Source organism: Oryza glaberrima, chromosome 10 (assembly GCF_000147395.1).
Source record: "Oryza glaberrima chromosome 10, OglaRS2, whole genome shotgun sequence".
NCBI lineage: Eukaryota > Viridiplantae > Streptophyta > Magnoliopsida > Poales > Poaceae > Oryza > Oryza glaberrima.
This window is the reverse complement of record NC_068335.1, coordinates 12,986,507-13,004,407: the sequence shown is the minus strand read 5'-3', so window position 1 is coordinate 13,004,407 and position 17,901 is coordinate 12,986,507. Positions and strand designations below refer to the sequence as shown.

Below are 17,901 nucleotides of genomic sequence, written 5' to 3'. Positions count from 1 at the left end.
TAGCAGCGCTAGAACACTGGCTAAAATCTGAATTTTGTGATTCATGGATCGGTCTGGTGAGGAGAGGAGGGATGAGTCGCCGGTTACTTGATTGGCGCCCTGCTGGCTGCTGGCGCGTGAGAAATTAACTGAGAATGAGATCGAGGCGGATCGGAGGTGCCGACGTTGGGAAGATTGCGATCGAGCGCCAAAGTAATACTCCCTCCGTTCTTATTGATGCCATTGATTTTTTAAGTATATATTTAACTGTTTGTTTTATTCAAAAACTTTTATAAAATATGTAAAACTATATGTGTAAATAAAAGTATATTTAACAATAAATCAAATGATAAAAAAGAATTAATAATTACTAAATAAGATAAACGGTCAAACATGTTTAAAAAAATCAACTACGTCGAATATTTAGAAACAGTAACAAACAGATAAAGAAACAGGAAGCTGCATGCATATGCTCTCGAAAGGAAAGCGTACGAGCGATCGGAGAGCCGGATAGGTAGGGGACGTACGGACTCAAGAAACTCCCAGGAGAAAGTGTGTGGGAATCGGAAGCGGAAGTGGAGGAGATCAACGTGCGCCGGGTGGCGCCAAGGGAGAGTTTTTCTTAATAGTACTATAAAAATGCCCCTGCATTGCAGTGGGTAAACTAAAATTATACCAAATATATATAAAAATATTAGATGATTAGAGGTTTAGTTTATATGATATGAGCTCTTTAGGAAAATCTATTCCTAATGAAAATAAAAAAGTTCAACTTAAGGCACCTCAAGTGAACTTATTTCGTGCGGAGCATACACGTAGCCCATGAGACGGCCAATAGTGTGAGCGGCCTGGGAACAGATTAGGGGACAACTTTAGGGATATAAAGTGAACTTATTCTGTGAGGAAATTACACATGGCCCAATAATGTAGGCGGCCTGGGAACGGCGCCCAGCCCGACATGGGAGAAGCTAGCCGTCCAATTTGATGGACGGTCCTGATTGATTCCGACCTATATAAAAGTTCAATTATTGTCCAAACCCTAACCCTAAAACATTTCCCCTCCCCTGCTATCTCTCTCTATATCAAAATGGCAGCGCCTCTTCCCCTCCGCCGCTCCTCCTCCCCCTACCCAGGGGCGGCTCTCCCCCTCCCCGGCAGCGCCGCTCCATCTCCCCCTCTTCCTCCTGACCGTCCTTCCCCTCCCCCTCTCTCTCGCCTCCCTCGAGCGACGCTCTCTCGCCTCCCTCGCACGACGGATCCGACGACGCAACGGCGGCGCCGGCGGCGACCGCGGGTGGATCTGGCCACGGTGGTGGCAGCCAAGGACAGATCCGGCGGTGGCGGCGGCTCCCTCCAACCCCTCTCGTCTCCCGCGGCGGATCAGACGGTGGTGGTGGTGGCGGCGTCGGCGGCGATCGTATGTGCATCTGGCGGTGGTCCGGCGCAGCAGCGGATTCGGCGGCTGCTGCTCCCCCTCCCTGGTGTGGCAATGCGGCCGGGAGCGGCGGCGGGCTTAGGAGCCGGCGTGACGGAAGGCGGCGATGTCGACGACAGCAACAGCAACGACGACGACGACCATGAGGAGGGCGGCTGCGGGAGGTGGCTAGGGTTAGGGTTTGGATTTTATTTTTGATTTGGGATATTGATTTTATGGGGATTCTTGATTTTGATTTGGGATTGCAATTGAGTGATTTCGATTGGGGGCAAAGGGGTTGGGAGCAATCGGCTGATTTGCTCAGGGATATATTTTAAAGATAGACTCGGACTCAAACGATGACGACGGACGAAGCGGACGATTGGAAGCCTTACGTATTTTCTTACCTATTTTTTAAGTAGGTATAGATTTATCGCCCTTTTTACAGACTTTTTTTTCTCCGCGTCAAATTAAATCGGACTTTTTTAAAAAAATTGCCTTTTTTGTTATTACGGATGACAAAACGTTTTCATTTTTTTTATGGAATCGGACATCCATTTTTTTAATGTTGCGCGGACCTTTTTTTTTCACTAACCCCTTTTTTTATACCGGTTTATACGGACTTATTAGAATCGGACAGAAACCTTTTTGTTGGCACTATTTGTTTCCTTTTTTCTGGGAAGACGGAAACTATTTTTTCGCGCGTGTTTTTCCTTTTTCCGTTACGGACGACGGAACCTTTTCCCACTAACTTTTTTTGAACGACCGGTTTATACGGGCGTTTTTTTAATCGGTCATAAACTTTATTTCGCACTTTTTTTTGTTTTTTTTACGGAAGACGGAAACTTTTTTTCGTGAGTTTTTTTAGGGACGATGGAAATTTCTTTTATATTTTTTAAGTATATAAGTAGAGACAGAGAGGTATTGATTTTGAAGCGCTCTTTTTCTCTTTTTAGTTAGCACATTTTTTAAATTGTTAAATGAAACGGTTTTTTTAAAGATCTATACAGAAGTTGTTTAAAAATTTCAAATAAATCCATTTTTTAAGGTTATAATTATTCATGCTAACTTAATTAATCATGTGCTAATTACGTGCCTTAAAAATCTGACTTCAAGACTGCCAATCGAAGGCAACCTGAGTCGGATGTTTTTTCCTTTCTTTTTACGGATGAGAAGTTAGTCGGACGTTTTTTTTCTTTTTTTAGGAGTCGGTCTTTTTTTTCATTTTTTTATGACATAAGTTTCTTTCTCGCTCTTTTTTCTTTTAGTTTTCACGGACCAGAAACGGGTATTAATTTTTCAGTAGTAGCAGTAGATTAACATACGCGTAAAACATTATACACCAATTAGTATGTTCGCCTGGCTGTCATGTTCAACGCCACAATTGGAAATTGCAGCCGGTCTCTTACATCATATTTACATCGTATTCCTACTCTTACTCCCATAAATTTCCTCCAAATTGAATTCGAATCAAACAGCCGTCTCATGCCCTCCCCTCAAATATGCCGCCCTCACCACACCACGCGCGAGCACCGCCGCGACTGATCACGACTCGGCTAGCTCTCTCTATCTCGCTGACTAATTAATCCTCTCTCCTTCTCCTGATTAACTACAACTCTGACCAACTAATTCCCCCGCCATGGCAGAACAACCACCAGAAGGCAGCGGCGGCGGTGGCAACAACAATGGGAAGTGGAAGGGGAAGGAAAAGGTGGTGCCCGAGTACGGCAAGAACCGGCACGGCATGCCCGTCGGCTGGTACTTCGTCCCCAAGGATCTGGAGCTCTTTGCCATCCTCAGGTGCAAGCTCGTCCGCGGCCAGCTCCCCAGCGCCCTCAACAACGTCTTCGAGCATATCAGGATCCTCGAATTCCACCCCGCCCTCCTGCATGGTATGCCCGCTTCACCGCCGCCCATCTACCTCTCTCTTTCTATCCCCTTCATCAATAACCGTCCTCTTCTTCTTCTTCTTCTCTGGCGACGACGTGTGTAGAGACGTACAGTGGGAACGAAGAGGATGGGTACATCTACTTCTTCAGCAAGAGGCAGTTCACGACGAAAGCAGGGAACAAGAGGCGGCCGACGCGGGTGGCAAAGGGTGGGACGTGGAAGGCGTCTGGCGGGAGCAAGACAGTGAGGAGCAAGAAGGTCGGTGGCATCGACATTGGCCAGAAGCTCACCATGGTGTTCTACGAGCGCAGGTTCGAGGATGACCGGAACCCCATCAAGACCAATTGGGGCATGCATGAGTTCACCAAGATCATTGATGGCACCAAAAACCAGGTAGTCCTTGTTGATTTACTTCAAATTTAAATTTAAATCAATCTGCATTACATTGCAATATACTCCCTCCATATTATAAGTCATTTTAAACTTTTTTTTTAAGTTGAACTCTCCAAGTTTAACCAAATTTATATAAAAAAATTAACATCTACAATATAAAAAAACCAGTTTCATTAAATATAAACATTGGATATATATTTTGATAATATGTTTGTTTTATGTTAAAATTATTGTTATATTTTGGTTAAACTTAAAAAGTTTTACTTAAAAGAAGTCGAAATCGACTTGTATATAATATAAAACAGAGCGAGTATATTTAAACATTATGTTTTGTTCGTCTTGTAATTAACTGATTGATGCTCAAGTGGATTGATAGATTTTTTGTTGTTTGAATTTGAATTTTGGATGCAATTTGTGCTAATTTGGGCTGATCAATTTCTGTGGATTTTGCCAAGCTTGAGGACCTTGCCGTGTACCGCCTGTACAAGATCAAAAGGAAGGAGGACGAAGAACCGTCGAACACTGCCGCCGCGGCGTCGAGCACCGACGAGCCCTCCACGTCGTCGGCATTGCCACCTCCTACGCCACCGCGGCCATTGCCGGACATGGCCGGACCGTCGTCAGCAACGCCGCTACTGCCACTGCAATTGCCGGGCCTGGCCGGGTCGTCGTCTGCGATGTCGCTGCCTGCACTGCAGCTGTCGGGCATGGCCGGGTCGTCGTCGGCGATGCCGCTACCGCCACTATCGTTGCCGGGCCTGGCTGGAGGGATGATGTCCATGGCGGACCAGGCGAACATGGCCTCGACGTCGCAGGCGTCCACACCGTCGTCGGATCTCCTGCAAGACTGGTACGACGAGTTCGAGATCACGTACGGCGCCGTGGCTCCGCCGTCTCCTAGCACGATCAGCTGGGTGGCGCCGCAGAGCTCGCCGACGGGGTGGTGGCCGTCGCCGAACGGCGGGCCGGTGCAGCACGACGGCTACCTCGGGATGGCAGCGGATCCAACGTCGTACATGCTGGAAAACCTGTTGCCCACCGCGGCGATCCCGCCGGAGCCGATGATGCCGCCGACGAGCTCGCCGGCGCCACCACCAGCCGTCGACCACCACCACCGGCTCTCGCCTCCGCATGACGCCGCCGGCAGCAACTACAACCACCCGGAGCTCGCCGACTACAACGGCGGCGTCCAGGCGCAGCACGAGCATCAGTATCACCCACAGGAGCCGCAGGCATCGCTGGTGGATGCCGAGGACGGCTACAGCGCCATGGCCGGTGGCGACGACGCGCAGCTGGGCGGCGCGGAGCTTGACACCGAACGAATCGCCGAAATGGTAAACCATATAATGGATGGCGAATTCGAGTTCAAATTCGAGGACAACACCGTCCTTAAGTACAACGAAGTCTTTCCTGACAATGATGAGGTGGTGGCGGCGCCGATGATGATCGACGGTGGTAGGGATGGCGATGGCGCAGATGGAGGTGATGGAGACGACCCATTCGACAATTAGGGCCCTGTTTGGAAAACCGTTGGAATTTCCAGTTTCCCAGGCTGTAAATTCTTTATCTTCAAATTTTACTCGATTTTGTAAGTTAATGTTTATATTTACTTTGCTCTATGTTTTTAGTTTCGTTTATACTTTGGTAATTTTACTACTTCAAAATAATAGGCGGTACGAGGTTCACATAGAATTTTTTTACTGAGTCGGAAAAGAGAGGGGAAGAGAGAGAACGGGAGGACGACTAATTAACTGCCCAGCTATACATGCAGTCCGAGGTGTGGGCCCGTAGCAATGGTAGCTCTAGCAGCGCTTGTTCCTCCGAGCGTCCTTCCGCGTCGCCTTCGACACCGTCTTCCGTGGCCGCCGTCGTCGCTGTCTTCAGCGGCCGCCGCTATCCTGCCACCCTCGTCCCCGGTAGTGGCGGCCGCCGTCCTCATCCTCGGCAACAGTCGCCGTCGCCGTCTTCAACGGTTGTCCTCGTCCTAGGCGGTCGCCACCGTCACCCGTGGCCATCCCACCACCCTCGCCCCATGGTCGCCGTCCATGTCCGTGGCCATCGCTCTCGTCCGTCCAGCGGTCCTGCCGTTTTCATCCTCTGCGTGGCGGCCTACGTCTGTCTCGCCATCCACCCTCGCGTCCACCGCGGCCGTTGTCCTCGTCCACTACGACTGCTACCGTCGCACGCGGTTGTCGCACCATCCTCGCCCACGGTCACCGTCCCTCGTCCCTCACGTCCGTCCCGCCATCCTCGCTTGCATCCGCCATCGTCGCTCGCGTCCGTCCCGTTGTCCTCATCCTCCTTGGCGGCGGCCCACGTCTGTCCCGCCGTCCTCGTCCACTGCGGTCGTCGTCTTCGTCTGCGTTCGCCGTGGCTGCCGACGCTGTCACCCTTGTCTATCACCACCATTCGCGTCCAATGCGGCCATCACCGATCCCTTGTCCACAGCGGCCGCCGCCTTCGTCTACATCTACCGCGCCCACAGACGCCACCGCCGCTGCCGCCCTCATCCCGCATCCACAGCCGTTGCCCGTGTCCACCGCAGTTGCCACCCTCGCCATTGCCCGTGTCCACCCGTGTCCGCGCAGGAAGAAAAAAGAGAAGAGAAGATGATGGGCCCATAAAAACAATAAAATATTTATGTTACAGGAAATAACGCTTACTACAGGTACGTGTTCACCTATTGCAGATCAACGAGCTTCCTTATTAGTCAATGCATTGTTATGAGTCAATTCATTGTTATGAGGATACTCCATGCCTCTGCACCACAACCGTGCAAGTTATGTGTTGCTCTAGAGAGGGTATATTTAGATTATTCACAAAATTCAATCCAAAAAGAAGCGACCTTGAAATACCAAATAAATATGCTCCAGAAAAGTGCTTTGCTTTCACCAATTTTGGGCCCCAAATTAACCCAATTAGCAAAGCAACAGGAATACAACCATTAGCATTCAGAAGCTCGTAGATGAAATACTCATCAAAGCTAGTAGTGCAATTCTCGCTATAACTTTGGTTATATAACTACTTTGTGATACATCGACTCCAAAGAAATCATAGTTACAAAATTCTAGATTGGTGAGTGTTAATTGCTCAGCACTAATCATGTCAACATCTATGTTGATGAAGTGAATATATATGTGCCCAGCCATTCCAATCCCAGCTCGGTATGCAAAACTATTACCATAGGCGGTTCTCAATTATGGTGGAAACAATATATTTCATTGTTGCCTGCAGAAGTAACAAAATTGTTTCAGATACATACACGAGATGACGAGAATACTATTGATTCCAATGCAAAATAATGGGGTCTAATCTCAGAACACACTAATATGCACAGTACAGTCGACCATGCTTGCTGATTTGGCAAGATTCAGGAGAAAAACACGGAGAATTGCAGTCATATGAAGGGAAGTTCAAATAATACCTGGGAATGATCCTTCAGACCAAGAGATATCATCAATGACCGTGCTGAGCCACTACCACTGCAACAAAGAATATTCCTTTAGTATGTGTCTGTAAGAAAATGGAGTGTGGTACAAGTGCCAAAGGACAGTTTACAAATCAGAGCTGGACAAATTATGTAACTAACTTTAGCAACCGAAGCCGAAGTGTCACAATAATTGCGTGAGACAAAAAAAAATCACTGACCACAATTAAAAGGGTCATTGCTGGAGACATTTGCATCTAAATAATCAAATCCAAGAGCAGCTTAAAAGAAGAGGAGCTTATTGGTGAAAATTACATTCAAAATTGAATGGAATCATAGATAGAAGCAGACACAGTTTCAATTATATTTCTTATCCACGAAATTGGCATGAAGTTTAATTTTTAGTTGCATGAGAAGCAAGTAGATATCACACAAGAAGTTCTTCGAATAATGGTTGGGGTGGGGGATCAAACCTTATGTGTTCAATAAGTTGGCGTGCACAAGCTAGTAGTAATGGCTGCGGTCAAAACAATATGCACATTCATTAGATCTATCCATGGTCTGACCTTACATTGAACAGTATAATAACCTTACCTCATCTCTCTTTCCAAAAAGAACAGATACATTGTAGGTTGGATCAGAAAAAACACTTTCATCTTTCCTATTAATGAGGAAGAAAACATGATCAGAAATACTAAAGTGGCAGGAAAAACAGAACATAGTAACAACTACAATGGTATATCATCAATAAAGTGCTAGCTGTCAACTATCATCTATCGTGTTTAAGAAATAACAGAAGCATTATCCTGTATAAACTGTAACATCATGAGGTCATGAGTTATGACCTGACATGCACTCCAAAATCTATGTTGACAGTTTCCTAGCCTTTTTGCAACTAGCGGATAAACGCACCAACATATGTATGCGGAATTGTGGATGGATCCTCACTGTTCTTTCAGAAACATCAGCTAAAAGCTGAGAGCTAAAGGTTTAAAATTTGGATAGGACTAATAGCATGGAAAGAATTGTCTATCCTGAACTGGCAATGCCCAGAATAAACCATGCTATATGTGAGAATAAACAACATACCTGGCAGCTAGTATGGTTCCCATGCATCCTATTTGTGTCACCATCACCTGTATATTTTATTATTAGGTGAGCATATTTTATATGTGAAAACTTGTCATCCAATCAAATAAATATCACTTGCAAGGTGTAACTAACCATAAAGTTATCCTCATACTTGCTGATAACAATATCTGTCTTATTGCCCTAGAAAACCAAGAAGGAAAATAAGTTAGCTGCACGCAAAGAACTGAAATAACTAACACCAAGCAATGCAAATGTGGTTTTTGCAAGGACTAGACAATTACAATTTGCCAAAGTGATAACAATTGACTAAAGTATGATAGCCAATGCAGATCATGTCGCGTCCAACGACAGAACAAACTTGTTCTTACGGGCAATGGCTAACGATATGCGATGACATGTTGAATTGAGTTCTAATCCAGGAACAGTTTTAACAAACTGTTTTTCTAAAAGGTGTTTTTATCGCAGTCATATGCAATGCACTGATATATGCTTAACAGTTACTGGAGCAAAGGCTCTCACATTGATATCCAAAGAGAGGGACTTGTGCGGCACAGTAAACTGAGCATTCGGCTGCACAGAATTCATCCCCATCTCCATCTGCGAAACAAGCATACTGCGAGTAATCAGAGAGACCACAAAGAAGGTCATCGATACACCAACACATAAGAGAACCCAAATAAACTTCTATTCACTAAGCAGAAGTTACAGAACAGCCACGCAGCTTCTGAATCCCTAAATCACAGCGTTCGCTTCGAGAAATCCCCGCATAATTGGCTAAATGGCTGGTGCGTAAAAGATATTGCCCCAAACCTTTATAAACTGGCAATAAGGAAAAATAGAACGGTGTCAACCGAACTTCAAGACAACACATGGATTACCTCCTTCCGACAAATCACAGAGATTGAAACCATCAATGAACTAGTTCAACTAGGTGGACTCATATCTCAAATTCAATTGCAATTGGGCACTGAGGATGACATAATTTGGACAAGAAATGAAACTGGAACCTGCATATCCAAAAGTGCCTACCTTGCGCAATTCATTGGATCATGCTCTAAACAAGAATTCAGTCATCTTTGGGGCTCTCAAGCACAGCCAAAACAATAATTTTAGGATGGTTGATTCTACACCAAAAAACCCTAACGGCTGAAAACCTGCTAATTAGACATTGGCCTTGCCACTGGATTTGCTCGCATTGCAGCGAAGATTTTGAAGACACCGATCATCTCTTCAGAGACTGCCCCTTCACGAGGCAAGTATGGAACAGAGTTTCGACAATGAGAGGGTCTGATCCAAAGCCGCCGTCACAAAACCTCAAAATTTGGGTGGATGATATCACGGCCAATGGAAGTAAAAAAAAACACAAGCGAGAACAGCTTGATCTCCTCGTGATGACTTGGTGGCACATCTGGCTACAACGAAACACAAGAATTTTTCAGCAGCAACCAAGCACGACAGCACAAGTCGTAAACCTAATTATACAAGACATAGACCTACGCGAATTAGCTCTCAAACCGCCTTGATTTTCTCTCCCATCCTTCTTCCCCCGAAGTTGTAATCTCTTCAACCTGTATTCGTCTAAACCACCCTATTCTTCTTTTATTTACTTCTTCTAATATAATCGGCAGAGCTCCTGCCGCCTTATTCTTCAAAAAAAGAAATCCCCGCGGAAATCCCAAATCAACAAAGGAGTTAGGGGGCAAAGTACCGGGGGGGGGGGGGGGGGGGGGGGGGAAAGAGGAGGGTTATGGCCGTCGGGAGCTGTGAGGTTGGCGGCGCACTCGACCAATCCCCCTCCTGCGCGGCGGCGGCCGAGGAGGGGAAGTTGTCGGCGGTTCACGGCGGCGAAGCCGTCGCTAGAAAGAGGGGGCTGAGCAGGTGGTCGAATCAGGGAGTTCTCCGAGTAAATCAGGAAGAAGAAGAGGTCATACCGGCGCAATCAGACGGCGAGCTCTCCGGGCCTTCGCCGCCGCCGCCGCCGTCGTCGTCTCCGGCGGCGACTCGAGAGAGAGAGCGGGGGTGGAGCGGAGGAGAGGCGGCGGCGCAACTCAACCAATGAGCGGAGGACACGTATCCCCCTCCCGCGCCCGTCCGATCAGTAGCAACCCCCCGCGCCAAGATTCGTGCAGACCACGCGCGTGCAGGTAGCAACGGCTCACGCACGCGCCGCAGCTACCCAGCCACTCCTCGATCGTCTCGTCCCCATTATAAGCAGCAGCAAGCAAGCAAACCAAAGCAAAGCATCGATCTCCCATGGCGGCGGCGGCGGAGGAGGGGGAGGGGGTGCGGCTGCTGGGGGGGAGGATGAGCCCGTTCACGATGCGGGCGCGGATGGCGCTGGCGCTGCGCGGGGTGGAGTACGAGCTGGTGGAGGAGGCGCTCCACCCGCGGAAGAGCGGCCGCCTCCTCGCCGCCAACCCGGCGTACGGGAGGATCCCCGTGCTCCTCCTGCCCGGCGGCCGCGCCGTCTGCGAGTCCGCCGTCATCGCGCAGTACGTCGACGACGCGTGGGGCGGCGCCGGCGCCGGCGCCGCCATACTGCCGGTGGACCCGTACGAGCGTGCGATGCATCGGTTTTGGACCGCCTACATAGATGACAAGGTTGGTGATTGCTGATTGGTGATGTTAATTAATACTAGAACTTCCTTGATACAAATATGTACTCCCTCCGTCCAAAATGTTTGACACCGTTGACTTTTTTAAATATGTTTGACCGTTCATTTTATTAAAAAAATTTAAGTAATTATTAATTCTTTTGTTATCATTTGATTTATTGTTAAATATACTTTTATATATACATATAGTTTTACATATTTCACAAAAGTTTTTAATAAGACGAACGGTCAAACATATTTAAAAAAGTCAATAGCGTTAAATATTTAGGGAAGTAGGTAGTACTACTTTCAAAGAATGTTAGGAAATACTCTCTCCGTCCTTAAATATTTAACGTTGTAAGCTTTTTTTAAACATATTTGACCATTCATCTTATTCAAAAAAATTTAAGTAATTATTAATTTTTTTTCCTATCATTTGATTCTTTGTTAAATATACTACTACTAATGTTTTTAATAACATTTAAAAAAATTAAATAAGACAAACGATTAAACATGTTTAAAAAAGTTAACGGCGTTAAATATTTAGGGACGGAAGGAGTATATTCTTACTATCAAAACTCCCAATTATTTGAATCGATTAGTTAAAAGTTATATAAAATCAACGGAAAATCATAACTTGTCAAAAGTTTATGGTCACAGCTTCATCATTTCCGATGTACACCTATTTATTTATAAGCCATGACGATTTATCAGCGATTAAAAAAACAATTTGTATATTTTCTAAACAAATTAAATACAAGTACCGAAAAATAAATGATGATAAAAAAAATCTTAAAATCAACTTTTAGAATATAAAATTTTGCAGCGGCATATATGCTGAAAATTCAAAGTCCTTTTTCCATCTCATTATGTTGCTCAACACTATCCAAATCGACAAAATTTCCACTGTTAATAGCAATGAGTAAGCACTAAACAGTACTGATTTTTCCCATTATGGCAGTTCTGGCCAGCGTTGGACGCCATCTCACTGGCGCCAACGCCGGAAGCGCGGGCCACCGCGACGGCGAGCACCCGCGCGGCCCTGAAGCTCCTGGAGGAGGCCTTCGCCGCCCGCAGCAACGGCGGGGCCTTCTTCTCCGGCGGCGGCGGCGCCGCCTCGCCGGGCCTCCTCGACGTCGCGCTCGGCTGCTTCCTGCCGGCGCTCTGGGCCTGCGAGAGCCTCAACGGGCTCCGCCTCCTGGACGACGACGCGACGCCGCTCCTCCGCGCGTGGAGCGCGCGGCTCGCCGCCACCCCCGCCGCCATGGCCGTCATGCCGGAGACGGAGGAGGTGGTCGCGTTCACGAGGTTCCTCCAAACCAAGTTTGGCGTCGCAGGATCGAAATAATTAAGACAATATTATGTAATTTAAGTTAATTTTTGTTGCTGTATTTGTATCGTCCCAAAGTTCGATCGCTCCGGGGTTTATGGTTTAGTTTATTCCTTCCTTTGTTTTATTGGTGAACATGCATGCAAGGTTGGGTTTGGCATAAACTCAAACCATGATGGAATTAATAAAAGTCCGCGAGAATTTGATCATTTTACATCCTCGCGAAGGTACCACATTTAGCGCATGATTTTTTTTTTTGAAATTTATCGGTAGGAGGCGTGTCGAGGGGTTTTTAGCCAATAATTTACCACACTTCCATGGGTCTATGGACCAGCAAATCTCTATCATTACTCGCTCAGCTCACTGACCTGTGGGGCTCACCGTAATTACAATTGTTTTTTTAATTGGAGTGCCATGTAAGCACCATATAGGTGCCACATTAGCCAAAGCTGGTTCCAATATTGTCTCTGTGATATTGTTAACACTGGCATTACAATATGAGGGATGCATTGTATCTGATTTTATGGTTGATGGAGGCAAATGAAACTCAACAATAAAATTAAGGAAGTAATGTGAACTCTTTCCTGGTTTACCAGTTTGAGTACCACGGGCCAGTCGCTGCCTGTCCGATCCAGATTGCCTCTTGACCCCTGCCACTGTTTTGTTTTTGCCCATCAAGCTATAAAAGAAAGGCCCATCTCAAAGAAAAGAAAAACAAGTTATTTTAAGGACTACCTATAAATTTGTTGATAATTTTGTAATATAAATATAGTACAATCATAATGTATTTCCGTAATTACATTGTAACTGATACTATAGAATAATTTGTATGTAATTGTCAAAAATCCCACCATAACACGCTATTTTCGTGAAGCGGAGGTCGGGGGACAAAATCCCCTCAGGCATGTTTGCTCTGTGATTTTTTTCTTCCCCGCTCGCACGAATTTTGAAGTAAATCTAACAATTCAAAATTATATGAAAGTTACATACATGTTATATTGTAATTAAATATAAGTTACAATATAATTACACTATAATTATAATGTATTTATATTTGATAAATGTTTAGAAGGTAATTTGTCGATAAATATATAGCAGAACCGGTAAAGAAAAGGACATAGAGGGAACTTGGTCGCGATCCCCCCAACCCACCCCGAGACGCTGAGTCAGTGTGCCGCTAGTGTGCACTGGTTCTATGAGCCGGAGCACCACATGAGCGGCGATCCATCGTGCGAGGAGCTAGAGATGGAGAGGTCGCAAATCCTCGAGTCGATCCACCGCTCATATGAAGTCGCTCTAGGGAGGCTAGCCTTCGTGAGAGGCCCTTCGTGCTTTCGTGCTTCCTTGATGCCACGCCCCTTAATTTGTCTTCGGCCTCCTTGATTCGGTCCCCGTCATCATCACGAAAATCCCCACATGTGCTAACTATCCTAAAGCCTCCCATGCAGTCCCTAACGGAAATAAACAAGGTCAGAAGATGTTTCCTATATGGGCTGGCCATGAAGAGCTCCCTAGGGGAAATGCAAGGTGGAATGGACAAAGGTTTGTTCCCCGCTAAAATTTGGAGGCTTAACGGTTCTAAATTCAAAAAAGTTTGCTATAGCTCTCTAGCAAAGATGGATTTGGTATGAGCGGAAAGCGCCAAACAAACCATGGTTGGAAAACCAGTACCTTGTGATGATATTGATAGGGCACAATTCTCAGCATCCACTAAAGTCACACTTGGAAATGGTCATAAGGTGAGTTTCTAGGAGTCCAGCTATATCTAGGGGTAGACTTTACGAAGCATTGAGCTGAACCTGTACAATATCACTCTCGGAGGGAAGAAGAGAACACTGCAGGAGGCCCTAAGTAATCAGCAATGAGTAGAACGCATATGGCACAACATCACGTCGGTTTTGTTTGAGGAATAATCTACAATATGGTGCATGTTGGTGCGAACCAACCCTCAGCTATGTGAAGGAATAGAAGATATGATAAAGTGGAAATGGACAGCTACCGGAGAATATAGTGCAAAATCGGTATATCAAACCAATTCAAAAGAATGATCGAAGCGACATCATGTAGCTAAATTTGGAGAGCTTGGACCCCTGCCAAATGTAACATTTTCACATGGCTGCTGCTGCAAGATCAACTTTGGACTGTTGACATAATGAAGTGACAGGGTGGACAAACAACTATTTCGATCAGCTATGCATGCATATAGAATTTGGAAACAACTCACCATCTAATCTTGGAATGCCTATGTTGTCCATGCTGTGTGGAATGAAACCTTCACCAAGCTACACCAGCCCTAACTAACCAATATTCATTACCAAAGCAACCTCCCCGATTGGTGGATAGGTAGAACGGACAATACTGATCGCTCCTAAGCACAAGCCTCAAATATGCCCTAATCTTAGTAGCATGGGAACTTTGAAAGGAAAGAAACAAAAGACTATTCTAAGGCGACAAATCATTCGTACCACAAGTATGCAACCGTATTTTAGATGAGATAAAGGTGTGACCCATGGGAGGCGCCAAGGATTTAGTGAGAATATCGTCTTAGAGTAACTTGTACAATAGCGACAAGTATGTTTGTTGTCATGGATGTAAATCATTTTCCTTTTTCATACCGTCTTTTGGCAATTTGTATTTGTTCCTTCTAAGTAGAAGATAAATAGAACGCCAGCCGCCTAAGCTGGTCTTTCGAGAGAAAAATAAAGTGTCTCTGAAGAGTAGTCCATTCGAAGCCTAGATTAAATGGAATTGATGAACCACTAGTAGTTTTTTGATTGTTTAATTAGCAAGCTATTTATACAATGGCATTTGACCTTGTGATATATGATTTCCCTGCATTTTTTGGCAGCAGTTTATTTAGTTTTTCCTAAACTACATCAGTCATCCGAGAACATGTCCCGGCAACTTCTTACCTTGAAAATTTTGCCTTCTTAGAGCTAGTGCATTTTCTGGTAATTTTAGGCTAAACGAATTATTACTATCAGTTTTCGTTATTACAAGAACATGTTTGTTATGATCCCGATTCCCATCAATTGAACTGCCAGTCTGCAATTCTCCATGCTGAATAAAAAAAAAAGAAACGAGATTTGGAGAGAGAGACACCCTCCAAACATTTTTTTAAGAAAAAAATTACGAGCAAGTTGAGAATTGAACACTGGACCATGGAGTTGAAACCACGTACACTCTTTGCCAACTGCACTATCAAGTGCTCTCTCCGTGCTGAATTAAGGAGGTTAATCGCATTTGCTACAACCTGCTGCTCCAATTTCAGTCCTTCAGCGTTGTTCAGAGTTCAGAGTTGAGGCCACGGAAAGAGTTTAAGAGTAGCATCAATCTGGGCCGTTTATTCTCTGATCCAACGGTCACGCTTAGACCCGGATCAGGCCACTGAAACTGACCGAGTTCGCTACCCGCGGATAAGAATCAAGAAGCTCCTCTTCCCCTTCCCCTTCCCCTGCTCCTGTCTCCAGTCTCCACTCCTGCATCACCTCACCACCATGGCTCAGCTCCTCTCCTCCTCCGCTCCTCCCCGCCTCCATCTCGCCGCCACGCCAGGTAAACCTATTTCCCTCTGCATCATCCTCCGGTGATTCTTCCATGGCTCACCTGATGATTTCTTCTAGTGCTGGTTTTTGCTCTTGCTCTTTTTTTTTTTGTTTTCCTCTATCTGTATATCCGTTTTTATGACTGCGAAATTTGATGCCTTCTGATGATGCTACGTACCGTCCTACTAGCTTGCTTCTCCTCCTCTTCAGGCCATGGCGTCTCCCGCTTGTCCGTGACGTCAGCATGCTCTGCCGCTCCCGGTAGCAGATTTCTTCTCGATTTTTCTCTTTCTTTCGTGATTCCGTCCCCATTTCTGGGCATCTTGAGAGCTTAATTCTATTGTTTCGAACGGGCAGGGTCGCTGGTGAGCATGAGGAGGCAGAAGGCGAGGTCCCTGACCGTCCGGTGCGAGCAGGGAGCCAAGGGCGGCGGCGGCGGCGGTGGGCTGGACGTGTGGCTCAGCCGCGGCGCCATGATCGGCTTCGTCGCCGCCATCACCGTCGAGCTGACCACCGGCAAAGGCGTGCTCCAGGTTTAGCTCCTCTGCAAAATTCATTCTAACCTGTGAAAAAAATTCTCTTAAGAATTTCGCCGTTGAATGTTTGGTCTCTCCGATCCTGCGCCGCAGAACGTGGGGCTGACGTCACCGGTGCCGACGGTGGCGCTGGCGCTCACCGGGGTGGTCGGCGTCGCCACCGCGTTCCTCATCTTCCAGTCGGCGTCGAAGGACTGATCGGACGATCGCCGCCGACGACGCAGCTTCTTGCTGCTTACCAATGGGCCAATGGCGTCACTCCATTGGTCTCCGTGTTCTTGGTGCGTTTTGCGTGATGCGTGTGTGTGTGGGGAGATGTGTTTCATAGTGAGGAGTCAAACTGTACCGGTGTTAAAATTATAGAGATCTTTCTTGTTCAGAAATTACTATTATTATAGTACTACCTCTGTTTTCGTTTCCAAATAAATGACGTTGTTTAGTGTAATTTTGAACTAACTTGCGTAAAAAAAACGGAGAGATATCTTTTTTTTTTTTGGCAAACCTTTGCTTCTAGTTTCCTCCCTATTCCTTCTGATTGCTGTTGCTTGTATGTTCTGTTGCGTAAAAAGGAAAAACTAAATCCTTCACGTCTTAAGACCAACACTACATGTTTAATGGGATATTTGATAATGGGGAATATGGGATGTAATATGAGAGACATACAATTTGTCAATTTGGTTTTGTTATTATACTCAGTGGTTTTCAGATGACCCACATGTTAGTGAGAGGGAATTGTACACTTCTAACACAATGGTAAATTGTCAAATATATCCTGTTTAAAATGCAAGAAATTCCAATTTCATATTAATTTTGAAGTGTTTCATGCAAATTTCTATTAGGACTGAACCAAACACCTTTGATGTACAAATAGCAATTTACCAACCGACAAACACATTCCACACAATCAACCTCTCACCTTGTTATGAACTTTGAGAATGATTTCAACTAACAAAACATATGTGGAATAATAACATTTACATGCACATAAATGATGATAACACATTTTGTCTCCTTCAACTCTCAACTCAGATCTCCTGAGCCATAGAATTAAATTGCATGAAACTTGATGAAAATGATGATCTATGAGCACCTTTTGACCCCTCAAACTGAAATTCTACCATAGACAACATATGTTGAAACTATGTAGTTACTCAAGCGGATGAACCCTCACTTAAATCTAGTACTCTAGTCAACCAGGCAATAAACCATTTGACCAAATTGAAGTACTCAAAGTGTAGAAAAAATTCACCAAGTTTTGTGAAATCTAACTACATTTGAACCTCCAATCGCCGATTTTATGAAGATCGGGTAAGAGCAACCGGACCGAACGAACTACACTTGTTTTTCTCCACTCCTTCCCTGAACAAGGCAATCTCCACCATTTATCAAGAAATAAAATCAATCACTCATAAATATTGGACTTTTGGATTGTATTGGGTTACAAATAAAGATCCACGTGAAGATAATTTAGCCTCTCAATTTTTCCCAGAGACAAATAAAGAGTAAAATGCATGAAGGGTCAATAAACTTGTTTAGTTGTGTCATACATGTCATTCTACTTTTAAAATGCACATTTGGATCACTATTGTGAGTTAAGTGAGTCATTTGGATCTAACTACCTACACGAGTACACCTTGTACACATGGCATGTCACATAGGATTGGAAAAATTGCATATCAGAAAACTTCCTATGCATTGTGA

General features: G+C 45.4%; 4 protein-coding genes across 6 annotated transcripts; 3 read left to right on the top strand and 1 right to left on the bottom strand.

Annotated features, from left to right (window-relative positions):
• Window positions 1-3,032: 3,032 nt before the first annotated feature.
• Window positions 3,033-5,187, top strand: LOC127753502 (NAC domain-containing protein 71-like). Its single transcript, XM_052278988.1, has 3 exons — window positions 3,033-3,285; window positions 3,387-3,676; window positions 4,132-5,187. The coding sequence occupies exons 1-3, from the start codon at window positions 3,033-3,035 to the stop codon at window positions 5,185-5,187; spliced, it is 1,599 nt and encodes a 532-aa protein (XP_052134948.1).
• Window positions 5,188-6,518: 1,331 nt separating this feature from the next.
• On the bottom strand, window positions 6,519-10,285 carry LOC127753506 (uncharacterized). Of its 2 annotated transcripts, none has more exons than XM_052278992.1 (8): window positions 10,127-10,285; window positions 8,715-8,808; window positions 8,328-8,375; window positions 8,193-8,239; window positions 7,698-7,764; window positions 7,577-7,620; window positions 7,101-7,158; window positions 6,519-6,904 (listed from the first exon to the last, which is right to left on the bottom strand). In XM_052278992.1, the coding sequence occupies exons 2-8, from the start codon at window positions 8,805-8,807 to the stop codon at window positions 6,854-6,856; spliced, it is 408 nt and encodes a 135-aa protein (XP_052134952.1). In that variant the 5' UTR covers window position 8,808; window positions 10,127-10,285; the 3' UTR covers window positions 6,519-6,853. The 2 variants fall into 2 exon arrangements, with proteins under 2 accessions (XP_052134952.1, XP_052134953.1); XM_052278993.1 differs by having other exon boundaries at window positions 8,715-8,792; window positions 10,127-10,274.
• A 140-nt stretch (window positions 10,286-10,425) lies between these two features.
• Window positions 10,426-12,333, top strand: LOC127753505 (probable glutathione S-transferase BZ2). Its single transcript, XM_052278991.1, has 2 exons — window positions 10,426-10,796; window positions 11,751-12,333. The coding sequence occupies exons 1-2, from the start codon at window positions 10,449-10,451 to the stop codon at window positions 12,135-12,137; spliced, it is 735 nt and encodes a 244-aa protein (XP_052134951.1). The 5' UTR covers window positions 10,426-10,448; the 3' UTR covers window positions 12,138-12,333.
• Window positions 12,334-15,545: 3,212 nt separating this feature from the next.
• On the top strand, window positions 15,546-16,621 carry LOC127786180 (stress enhanced protein 1, chloroplastic-like). Of its 2 annotated transcripts, none has more exons than XM_052313515.1 (4): window positions 15,546-15,674; window positions 15,875-15,925; window positions 16,022-16,197; window positions 16,294-16,621. In XM_052313515.1, the coding sequence occupies exons 1-4, from the start codon at window positions 15,617-15,619 to the stop codon at window positions 16,396-16,398; spliced, it is 390 nt and encodes a 129-aa protein (XP_052169475.1). In that variant the 5' UTR covers window positions 15,546-15,616; the 3' UTR covers window positions 16,399-16,621. The 2 variants fall into 2 exon arrangements, with proteins under 2 accessions (XP_052169475.1, XP_052169473.1); XM_052313513.1 differs by having other exon boundaries at window positions 15,854-15,925.
• The last annotated feature ends 1,280 nt before the right edge of the window (window positions 16,622-17,901 follow it).

Coding starts and splice junctions, on each gene's coding strand:
- LOC127753502 (XM_052278988.1), top strand. CDS start 3,033: ATGGCAGAACAACCACCAGAAGGCAGCGGCGGCGGTGGCAACAACAAT. Junction 3,286..3,386: donor CCACCCCGCCCTCCTGCATG/GTATGCCCGCTT, acceptor CGACGTGTGTAG/AGACGTACAGTGGGAACGAA. Junction 3,677..4,131: donor TTGATGGCACCAAAAACCAG/GTAGTCCTTGTT, acceptor GATTTTGCCAAG/CTTGAGGACCTTGCCGTGTA.
- LOC127753506 (XM_052278992.1), bottom strand. CDS start 8,807: ATGCTTGTTTCGCAGATGGAGATGGGGATGAATTCTGTGCAGCCGAAT. Junction 8,376..8,714: donor CCCTCTCTTTGGATATCAAT/GTGAGAGCCTTT, acceptor TTGGTTTTCTAG/GGCAATAAGACAGATATTGT. Junction 7,159..7,576: donor CAACTTATTGAACACATAAG/GTTTGATCCCCC, acceptor TCTTTGTTGCAG/TGGTAGTGGCTCAGCACGGT.
- LOC127753505 (XM_052278991.1), top strand. CDS start 10,449: ATGGCGGCGGCGGCGGAGGAGGGGGAGGGGGTGCGGCTGCTGGGGGGG. Junction 10,797..11,750: donor CCGCCTACATAGATGACAAG/GTTGGTGATTGC, acceptor CCATTATGGCAG/TTCTGGCCAGCGTTGGACGC.
- LOC127786180 (XM_052313513.1), top strand. CDS start 15,617: ATGGCTCAGCTCCTCTCCTCCTCCGCTCCTCCCCGCCTCCATCTCGCC. Junction 15,926..16,021: donor AGCATGCTCTGCCGCTCCCG/GTAGCAGATTTC, acceptor TCGAACGGGCAG/GGTCGCTGGTGAGCATGAGG. Junction 16,198..16,293: donor CCGGCAAAGGCGTGCTCCAG/GTTTAGCTCCTC, acceptor CCTGCGCCGCAG/AACGTGGGGCTGACGTCACC.